This window comes from Corvus brachyrhynchos, unplaced genomic scaffold (assembly GCF_000691975.1).
Source record: "Corvus brachyrhynchos isolate BGI_N302 unplaced genomic scaffold, ASM69197v1 scaffold875, whole genome shotgun sequence".
In the NCBI taxonomy this organism is placed as follows: Eukaryota; Metazoa; Chordata; class Aves; order Passeriformes; family Corvidae; genus Corvus; species Corvus brachyrhynchos.
Window position 1 is genome coordinate 192,242 of NW_008238107.1, and position 11,466 is coordinate 203,707.

The window sequence follows — 11,466 nt, forward strand, 5'->3', positions numbered from 1 at the left end:
GTTCCTTTCCTCCAGCAGCTTTTGATCCAGCTCCTGCTGGTTCTGCAAGGAGAGCATCTGGCCCAGTTTAGGTCTTTGGACCACATGGATTTAAGACCAAGACCAGATTTCTGGGTTTTGGACACAATTAAGTTCAAGGTCAAGTTTCAGATCTTGAAACCACAAAAACTTAAGACCAACATGAACATTCAAGTCTTTGGACCACACCAGTTTGAGATCAAGGTCAAATTTGGACCACAAAAATTTAAGACCAAGGCTAAATTCCAGGGTTTTGGACCACAGAGACCTAAGACCAAGTCCAAATTCCAGGTTTTCAGACCACACAAATTTAAGACCAACACCACCATTCAGGTGTTTGGACCACAGAAATTTAAGATGAGGTTGAGTTCATTGGACCATTTAGATTTGAGCTGGGGTGATAAAGTGGATTATTTTCTTTCCAGCACCAAAGCACATTGAAAAATATGTGTAAAACATAAAAAATAGGTGCAGTGTTGATGTTTCCACAGCCGTGTCCGCTGCTGGTTCCTCATTGGCTCATCCCTACGTTCAAAGAACAACAGAATCATTGAATATCCTGAGCTGGGTGGGACCCACAAGGATCACCCAAGTCCAGCCTCTGTGTCAAATGTCAATTCGAGATCGCCCACAAATTTTTTGATGGAAAATGTCATGAGAGTGACTCCATAAGGCTGCAGACATTTTGAGTGTTGGTGTTCAGGGGCTGAGCTGAAGCCATGGGAAGAAGAAGATCAAAAGAAGAGGCCCTCGGCTGATGTCTTGGGATGTGTTTTCCATCACCACCAGGCTGTGAATGCCAAGAGAAGGAGTTTGCTGACACCCTGTGCCCAGCCAGAGTGGGAGGCTCCGGGAGTGCTGGCGGATGAGCGGGACCTCGGGAATGAGGGGAAGACAGGGCGAGGGAGGAGCTGGCGGAAGGTCAGCTCTCCTTGGAGCTGGTGTTGACTCTTCTCGGTGTTGGTTTTATGCCAGAGGTTCACAGGTGTTTTACAGAACATCCCAGGCTGAGTCAGCCTCGGAGCACGAGTCCATGGGGAACGTCAGCTTCCATGGATTGAGGACCTCGTTGTCCAAGGGCTGTCCTAAATATTACCTCCCACTGCTGTAACAACCTCTTGCTTGTGGCACCCTGGGAGCTTCCTGAGTGTTTCCAGGTGAGAACTGGCTCATCCCACAGAATCACAGAACTATGGAATATCCTGAGCAGGAAGGGACCCACGAGGATCATTGAATCCAACTCCTGGCCTTGCACAGACACCCCAAAAATCCTACTAATCCCAAAATCCCACTTTCCTGGCAGTGCTGTCCAAACACTCCAGGAGCTCTGGCAGCCTCAGGGCTGTGCCCATTCCCTGGGGAGACTGGGCAGTGCCCAGCACCCTCTGGGGAAGAACCTTTTCCTAATATCCAACCTAAACCTCTCCTGGCACAGCTCCAGCCATTCCGTGGGGTCCTGTCCCTGGTCCCCAGAGCAGAGATGGGAGCTGCCCCTCGGGATGAAGCTGCAGCCCCCAATGAGTCTCTCCTCAAGACTCCTCCTGCAGGACAAACCAACCCTCAGCTGCTCCTTGTGTGGCCCCTCCAGACCCTTCCCCATCCTCGCAGCCCTCCTTTGGATGCTCCAGGGTTCTCCAGGATGCTCCTGGCACCCCCAGGAACCCAGCCGAGGGCCCAAAGGCACTAGACACCACCATCTAGTGGGAGGAAAGGGTTGTGCTGTACTGGTGTGGAGCTGGTCTTTGCCCCACTTCTCCCAGTCTGACTGGCGGAATTTTTTACATCTTTGCTGTGCAGATGTGACCAGAACAAGACGTTCCCTCCTGATTTAATTTGGCAAAAAGCCGTGAAATTAGTCATGGCTGTAGTCATGTAGCACCATGAAAATAGTGGGGCTCATTGCTGGGCCTCCATCCAAAATTCCTGGTGATTAGAAGAGCATTAGTGAGCTGTGATTACCCTGGTGCCACATCCAACCCTCCCTGTCCTGGGAGGGAGCTGCAGAAAGGTGACTGCTCTGACACAGACACACCAAGTTCCACCAGCTGGGTGGGAGAGGTGGAGAAGACCTGGTGTGCTTTAAATTTGGGGACCTTCCGCTGTCAAATGAGGCATAAATATTTTGTCTCCTACAGCAGTTTGTGTGGGATGGGGTAAAACTGGGAGAGGGAGGCAGAGCTGATGTGGCCCTGTAAGCTACAGCCCAAGGGTGGCATCAGGTGGCCTCAGGTACCTTTTGGGGACTCGGGGTCGTCAGGGGTCAAGTGGTCTGGGAGCCAGAAGAGAGGCTGATCTGATGAACCTTTTGTGACATCCAGGGCTGTGAAAACCCGAATTCAGAAGTTTGGCTTAGAAAAGTGGAAGAAAACACAATGAAACCATCCATTACCTTTTGAAATTTGTTCTGGGAGGACAACCTGGACCCAGCCATGACCCTGTTGGCTCTGGCCACAGCAAGGAAATAAAGACTCTATGTGAACTCTTTCTTTGCTTGAAAAGCTCCAAATTCTCAAGGCTGGTGCTGTGAGAACTCTGCCCGGGGCCCTCGGGGTACCTCAGGAGTACCAGCAGGGGGATTCAGCAGAGCCCAAGGAAAGACAAACTGGAGGCACAAAATGAAGCTGAGTCAGAGCAGCTCCAGGCCAAGTGTCCTCCCCTGGGCTCCAATCCTGCTCTTCCAGCTGGGAATGCCATGGATGCTGCCTGTGTTTAAATGAAACATCCAGGACTTCAATCGCTGCCCTGTGTGGGTGTAATTGATAGCGCTGTCAAGAACCCCTCATTAAGCTGCTTGTCTTTCCAGCTGCCTCATCCTATCAATTATCTCCCTTGCTGGGCCCAGGGCAAAGTGTTCCAGAGCAGAACATTTGCAAATAATGAGGTACTGGGAAACCTTTGGCATCAGCTGCTCTTGGAGACAGAATTCCAGCAAGGTTCCTGGTAACCAGATTTGTTTTTCATCAGCTTTCTTGTAAAAGGTAGTGAAAACCCCTTTGATGAGCCCAGGAATGAAAAAAAAAAATTAAAAAATTTAAAAATCCCTGAAAAACTGAGGGGAGAAATGAGCAGGGGAAATATTATCCCATTTCTTGGTGATTTGAAATGCTTAAATGTTTAATGGCCACGAAAACACTGACCAAGGTTTGAGCCTATTGAAAAAGTTCGGGATTAATCTGGTGGAGTAGCAGAGGAAAATTACTTCTTCTGAGTGATCTGAAATGAAACCTTCACCATTTTTTGTTTTGAAAGAGACTTTGGCAGGAAGCCATGAGCAGAGAGATGAAATCTTGGCTCCACCTCTCAAGCTCTCAGCAACTCTGTGAAACTTCTCAGCCTTTTCTTCTCTGTCTGTCAAGACACTCCAATAAATCCCTTCTTATTTGCCTTGAGCTATCCTGAGGGCTTTAATTACAAGCTCCGATATAAAGGATTGTGACAGGGAGTAGCAGATGGATTAATAAGGAATTTTGCAGGATACGGGTTGCTGCTTCCAACTTACCGCTGCTCTCAACTAAACGATCAGCCAGTGTCCAATTAACAGCCTTGGGGCAGAGCCTCCTGGTTTCAAAGCTCTTTCTTGTCTTCCCCATGTGAGTTTCATTTTCCATGTGTTCTACAAAATCAAAGCCAAAGACTTAACAAGAATCACAGAACCATGGATTGGGTTGGAAGGGAACTTAAAACTTGTCCAGTTCCACCCCTGCCGTGGGCAGGGATGTCTTTCGCTTCCAGGCTGCTCCAAGCCCCAGTGTCCATCCTGGCCTGAGACACTTTCAGGGATCCAGGGGCAGCCACAGCTTCTCTGGGAAATCCATTCCAGGGCCTCCCCACCCTCCCAGGGAGGAATTCCTGCCCAATATCCCATCCACCCCTGCCCTCTGGCAGGGGGAAGCCATTCCCTGTGCCCTGTCCCTCCATCCCTTGTCCCAAGTTCCTCTCCAGCTCTCCTGGAGCCCCTTTAGGCACTGGAAGGGACTCTAAGGTCTCCCTGGAGCCTTCTCTTCTCCAGGCTAACACCCCAGCTCTCCCACCTTGTCTCTGTGGCAGAGGAAACTGTCCTTGGAAGAAAGAAACACTCTCCAGGCCATTTCCTAAGCTGCAATTACTGTAAGGAAGGAGAACAAACTAACCCAAGAGAAGAATCCGAGCTGACTGCACGCTTTACACCCAGAGTGATTCCACTGGGTTTCATAAACATTCACTTGTTTTGCATATTTAAGCCTCCCAATTTCTGCCATGCATGGCAAACCCCAGGAAAAGCTCAAATTATTCCTTCTTGTCAACCAAGCCCCACTCCTGAGACGTGTATAAAGGTGGAGCACAGAGGTATCAGAGCAGAGGGGTCCTTCTGGGTTGTGTCCTTGCCTCCATCATGTCTTCCAGCACGAGCCAGTAGCTGTCAGCTGGGTGACCTTCCCATGGGAGAAGGTTCTTCCCACCATCCTCTGCTTCTAGCAGGGTGACCCTCGGCCAAAGCAGTGCTTCCCCCTCCTGGCATTGTTTGGGAGAGGCTATGGAGCCTGGAGCCATGGCCAGAGCCTCCAAAACACAAAGGGATGGGAATGGGTTTGTTTCGGGCTCTGGGGAGGTCAGGGGTGCTGGGGCACCAGTGGGTCGGGCTGCAGATGTGGAGCTGCTCACCTGGTGCAGGTCAACAGGGATCTCTTGCAGCCCCTGGATGTGAAGGTCAACCCTGAAGTCCAGAGGGTCTGAAAGCAGGAGAGGGGGCAGCTGAAGAGCCTCCACAGCCAATTTGCCTCTTTGATTGACAAAACGAGAGCTGAGAGAAGACTTTGGTGTTCCAGACTTTGGTTTCTCCTTCACTGCAGTTCATAAGCCTTGAGCTGGTTTGGGTGTGTGAGACCCCGGTGCCATGAGTGCAGGTCGAGCCTGTTACATTTTTTTAATCTGATTTATGCTCTTAAATACTTCCATGAACTGCATCTGGTTTTATTATTAATAATGGGAGGGAGCTGTTCCTCCAAAGTGTCCAATGGGGCTTTGTCACTGTTGGCTCCTCTCTGCAGCCAGACTTTTTTCCATGGTCTCCTATCCATGAATGGGGGTTTCCACTCTCAGCCCAGTGATGCAGATTTATTTAAATGTTTGGTGATTCTGTAGCTGCCACAAAGGCTGTGCTGTCCAGGGCTTCATTGGAGAAGGGAAGAGCAGCAAGATCACTTTGCTCTAGGATTCATGGATTCATGGAATCACAGAATGTGCTAAGTTGGAAGGGACCCACCAGGATCATTGAGTCCAACTCCTGGCCCCATGCAGGACACCCCAACAATCCCACCATGTGTGGCTTGGGTTGGAATGGACTTCAAGGATCATCCACTTCCAACCGCTTTCCATGGCAGGGACACCTCCCACTTGATTGCAGGAAGGTCACTCTGACCCCCCTTTTGTTCTCTCATCCCATTCAATGAGCCCGGGGAGTGCTGAGCCAGAAGAGCAGATTCCTTGTGCCCCCCACACTCCTGTGGTCCCAACAGGAGTCATCCCCACACACACCTGAACGGGCGGCTTTGCTCTCTGAGTGCAGGTGCACCTTCTGGAGCAGCAGAACAGGGAGCTGGCTGCCGAATGGGATGTCCTATGGAAGCAGGTGCTGCCAGCCCAGAAGGACAACAGGAATGTCTTGGGCAGCTTTGCCTGTGCTGCTGGTGGCCATGGCTGGACTCACTGCGGTGGGAACAGGACCAGGCAGAGCCCGAGCTGAACCACTCCGAGAAGCTCGTGCAGGAGTTCAGGTGCCAGTGAGTGAGGAGAAACCACCCTTGGGGCAGGAGCTCCAACAGCTGCACTAAAGGGACTCTTGGCTTGGGCTGTATCAATAAACTTCCAAAAAACTGAGACAACAAAGGCTGCGATTCAAGAGACCAAGACTTAAGGAGCTGAGATCCATAAGGGTGATGTGCAAAAATCTGGGATCCAAAAGGCTGAGATCCAAAAGCTGAGATCCAAAAAGCTGAGATCCAAAAGGTTGAGATGCAAAAGGATGAGATCCAAAGCACCCTGTCCCCTAAATACCCACTCAAACAAGATCTCCAGTCTTGGAATGACCCCTTCACTGGTCTCTTTTCCCCATCAGATATGAGCAGGAAATGAACAGATGCACCGCTGCCGAGAGCGACTTCATGTTGCTGAAGAAGGTAAGGGATTGGGATGAATGGAAGGCTTGGATGCAGAGATCCAAGGGGTTTCCCCTGATCCACTCCTTGCAAGGCAAGGGGCAGGTCTAGAGAATCTTAGAAGTTCTTGGACAGGTGTAGGGTGTAGAAAAACACACCACCAAGAGAATACTTCATTCTAAATGGAATGCTTTCCTGCTCCTCATGCCCGAATTATGACTGTTTTTCAGAAACACTTCAATACTGGATATATTCTTGGGAATGCCTTAGCTGTTGCTGGTCAGGCGATAACTGAGTTTCTCAAACAAAATTTCTTATGCCAAAAATATAATGGAATTTCCTTAGATCCTTGTGTAGGCATAATTTTGACTTCTAAATGTCTGGAAACTCTTTTAGGATGTGGAGTGTGTCCATCTGACCAAGGCAGAGCTGGAAGCAAAGGTGGAAACCCTAATGCAGGAGATCAAGTTCCTGAAATGTGTTTCTGCTCGGGAAGGAATGCTCCTGTGCCAACCATTCCTCATGGCAGCTCTTCCTCCCATCCACTCCTTGTCCATATGAATTCGGGCCAGATTAACCAGTCAGACTCTGGGAATCCCAGAGCAGCAAGATTTTGAGATCTGAAAAAAAAGAAACCAAACCCAATTTCAACTCCTGGGCTGTGGCTCAGGTCCATGGTGGTGTTTCTTCCACTGGGATGTGAGATGAGAAATCCAGGGACAGGGATGCGCTGGTGACTTATGGCCACTTATCACTTCTAGGAAAAGGCTGAGCTGGGGAGAAGTCCCTGTGATGCTTCTGTGATGTCATTGTGAAAATGGACAACAGCCAAGCCCTGGACATGCGGGGCATCCTCAAGGGCACGGAGCACTGGTGGGAGGATATAGCTTGGAAAAGGAAATCCCAGTTGGAAGCATTGTACAGAGCCGGGGTAAGTCTGGTGACAGCTTCATAAGTGTCTCTCTGTCAGAAATAACAGTGCAAAAGTGGTGGGGTTTGGTTCCTATCTTCAATAAGTGATTTCTGGACCTGGTTTTCCATTCCGATAAACTCTGTGCGTCTCAAAGCTGTGAGAACACCCCTGGAACAGAGGTGGTGGGATGTGCTGGGAATGGGGAGGTGTAGATGAGCTGACCAGTGAAAGAAAGTTTCATTTGCTACTGGCAGTCTCAGGATCCACAAATCTTTTTTTCTAAACCAAGTTTAATTCACTCTAGAAAGAGACTCAAGGCTCCTATGGCAACCACAAGTATCAGCTCCCAGCTCTCTCCTTGCTTGCTAGCAGTTCCAAGAGCTTGAGGAGGAAAAGTGGAGGCACTTCAAGAAGTTGAAGTCCCACCAGCGAGAGATGGAAGAACTGAGTTTTGTGATGGAGAGGAGGCAATGTGACCTGGAAAACGTGAAGGAACAGGTGGGATGGACAGGATTTACCCTCTGGATCCTATGTGCCACTCCCAAGTTGTGTTTTCTACACCTTTGTGGCATTTATAAAAAAATGGGGACAAATTTTTTAGCAGAGCCTGTGGCAATAGGACAAGGGGTGACAGTTTTAAACTGGAGGAGGGTGGATTTAGATTAGATTGGAGGAAGAAATTCTTCCCTGTGAGGGTGATGAGGCCCTGGAATGGATTTCCCAGAGAAGCTGTGGCTGCCCCTGGATCCCTGGCAGTGTCCAAAGGCCAGGTTGGACAGGGCTTGGAACAACCTGGGATAGTGGAAGGTGTCCCTGCCCATGGCAAGGGCAGGACTGGATGAGCTTTACTCTCCCTTCCCACCCAAACTATTCCATGATCCCACAATTTCTTTCATCTTTATCAAAGAGAGTTGCCTCACGCTGGCTCCATCGGTCTAGGGAAGCTCTTCCAGTGGTGAACAGGGAAGAAGGATTATCTCCCAGCTTATTTTCTGTTGGATCCTTTTGATTATTGCAAAGAACTAATTGAACCAAATTAGATCATGGAATTAGCTACAGCTCTCAGAAAATTGCTGGAATTGCTTCCGCAGGAATTCTGGCTTCTGACATGGGTTCAAAGCATCCAATGAACAGGTAGAATTATGACTCACCAGTAAGTCATCACCCGTAGAAACTGGTATAATTTCCAGACCACCTAATTCATTATATAGTTTATAACGGGAAGCAATGGGAAACCTTAATTATTAGTTCCAGTTAGGGCAGAGTACTGGTATCCTCCAAACAAAACTCAAACCCAGTCTTGGCAGCACAAGGACGTGTTCAGACGTCCTGGAGTATTTTATAATTGATTACTGATTTCAGAAATGTTTGGCTTTCCTAAAAAAAGCCTCAATAACCCCCAGTTTAGGACTCTCAAAATGGGCAGGAATTTCTTTTTTAGAGATGGGAATGATGAGAAAGAAGACAGGGAAAGGCAGGAGGTCTCATGTCCCCCCAGCAGGTCTTGTCTCTGCAAACATCACTTGGTGACATTGAGCAGCGCGGGGGTTGTGCCCTCAGAGACTCCTGGGGGGGGCACAATGAGCTGCAATATGAGCTCCAGACAGCCAAGGATGAGCTGGCATGGATGCTGTGGGACTCCCAGGAGCTGCGGAACTGTAAGATGGCCCTGGATATTGAGATTACAACCTACAAGACTCTGCTGGAGGGTGAGGAGAGCAGGTGGGTTCCACCACAGCCATGTGTGGGCAGCTCTTGGTCCTTGGGGCTCCTCCACAGAGCCCAGGAGGGTGGAAAGTGCTAGAAATGCTCATTCCATCATGGATAACCTTGTGACCTCCTTCTCCTCCAGGATGTGCCGTGGGAGCCCTGTGGGAGTATGTAAGTAAGAAAAAGGTTCTCAATTTTCCTTACAAAGTTAAACCACCTCACTCTGGCTTGGAGGGGAAAGAGAAGGAGGAGGAGGAGAGGGGAGGCTGTGTCCTCCCCATGAGGGACTCCCATTATGTTTTCCCACAACAGTGATTCCCATTGGCTCTGGGACTGACCAGGGATGTGGGTCTGGACAGCCCAGAAGATTCAAGTCCTCCTGCAGTGCTGCATCCCAACCCCACAACATTTGTGCCTCTCACAGAGGATTCACTTCCAGAAGTGCAACTGGCTCCGTAGCCAGGAAATTTATCCCTGGTGCTCCTGGCTGCATCCCCAGGAGAGAGGAATTTGGGGCTGGAGCTGGGGGCTCAGCCTTTCTGGGCACTGGGGCACTTGGGAGGCGTGGGAAGAGCTGCAGGGCTGCCAAGAGCATGGGAAGCTCTGCTCAGCCATGAGGGATGTGTGGGCCAGGGGTGAGGATTTGAGCTGGACCTCCTTGTCCCAGATCTGAACTTCAGCTGTGAGGGTCAGGACAAGCAGGATTTAAGAGCTAAAGTAGAAAAATGAAAGTCCTGCTTCACTTTTAGTGCTAAAAATAACCTCAACTCCACCTCAACAGGAGGCAGAGGCAGATTGGGTGTGAGAACAGTGGAGCATCAGGAGACCACATCAGAGAAGCTCCACCACTGGGATCACATCAGAAAGGGACACTTGAAACATTAAAACCCCCCAAATCCTTTTGATTTCCACTCTTTCTTTAAAGGGTTGTTGGTTGTGTTGGGGCACTTATCCTCTTATCACTCAATTCCTGTTTTCCCATCAGGCTCTTTTATTTTTCCTGATTAAACCTTCGCTATCTCTGTGCCAAGCCGTGAGATTTAATCCAGAATCTTTTCCCTAAAGTGTTCTGGGAAGTGTTTCTGGAAAGGAGCTCATCAAAGTCTCTCTGATGTAGCTTTAGGAGGGTGACTGGAGTTTTGTGGTGGGACACACGGGGTCACAGAGAGGAAGGAAGGGCTGTAGTGATGTCCTGGGAATGGTTGGTCATCCGTATGCAGGCAGGGAAGCCATAAAGGAAATCTTAATTCAGAATTCCACCTGCTGGAGTCAGCAAAGATTAATTACTCCGCTTGTGCTCCTTGGACACCCATAAATTACACCACCCTCACTTCTCCTGGGATGACTCAATGGCTTTAAACCTTTTGCTCCTTTTACAGTAGAACTAACACATTACCATCTGCTTTTAGGTGTTTACCAAAAGTACAGAAATGCCCATTCCTTAATTGCACAAGACATATCGAATGATTAGAAGTCTTAATTAAACAGAGGAGGCAGAGCTGTCTGGAGAGAGTAATGGAATCATGGAATGGTTTGGGATGGGAGGAATCATAAAGCCCATCCAGTTCCACACCCTGCCGTGGGGAGGGGCACCTTCCACTAGACCAGGTGGCTCCAAGCCCCTTCCAGCCTGGCCTTGGAGACTTCCAGGGGTGGGGCAATGTGGATCCAATGATGTAGATCCAGTCTTTGGCTGGTGTAAATTTAAGCTCTTTTAAGATGATTTGCACAAAATTTGGCTTCTATCTGAATTCAATGGGTGTTTAAAAATTCAGAAGGAAATCATTTCAGTCTTTGTATTTTTATGCCACGTCTGCCACAGACGTGTGACAACAAAACACCTTTTTTTTTCTATCTCTGCAAAATCTGCTGGAAGAGGGTATTAAGGGAAAAAAAACCCGTAATGTGCCTGGTTGGTTTTTCAACATCATTTTCGAGGCCCTATGAGTACTATTCAGGCTTTCAAAAAGATCAGAGGGAGATCTTTTTGTTTCATTGTACATTTGAACAGATTAAAAAAGAAACCAGATGTGAGTAAGATAAATCAACATAAAATCAATAATAAAAAAAGGACTAAAGTGTTTTGTGATTAAACTGATGAAAGAGCACAACAAAGAAATGAACCTCAGGTTGGGCAGATACATTTTACCAAAGGGAAATCCAGAGGGAAGGTCTTTCCTTGCCAAAATTATTGGCATTCAGAACTGGAAGAGCTTCCTCTCCCCCCACACTCTCATGTGATAAGAAGTTATTTCCCAATCAAATATGAGAAGCACAAAATAAATCAGGCTCAATCTTTAATGAAGGAAACCACAAGAAAGATTTGACAAGAAAAGAGCAATCAAACAGGTATAAATATTCATTAGGAGGGCTTTGATCTCCAAAGGTTTCCCATTGGAAACAGACCGTCCTCTCGCTTTTTATGCAAGGGGAGAATAAATCAGGGCAATGACGCAGAAGTAGCGTTGTTTCCTTGCCTCCAAACTCCCCTATCACCATTTCAAGATGTGATAAGTTAATTTGGCAAGTGCTGAACTCCAGCCTGGCCTCTGTGAACATCAGACATTCTGCAGCACCTCCCAAAGCTGCACCAATCCAAACCAATCCAATCCAATCCAACCCAATCCAACCTAATCCAATCCAACCCAATCCAACCTAATCCAATCCAATCCAATCCAACCCAATCCAATC

General features: G+C 48.5%; 1 protein-coding gene across 1 annotated transcript in view; it reads left to right on the forward strand.

The window, feature by feature from the left end:
- LOC103614963 (mucin-19) overlaps positions 1-6,713 on the forward strand; it is a 32,129-nt gene extending 25,416 nt beyond the window's left edge. Inside the window, 3 exon segments of the mRNA XM_017733385.1 lie at positions 19-380; positions 6,113-6,173; positions 6,549-6,713. Of these exon segments, the coding sequence (XP_017588874.1) occupies positions 19-380; positions 6,113-6,173; positions 6,549-6,713 (588 nt within the window).
- Positions 6,714-11,466: the final 4,753 nt, after the last annotated feature.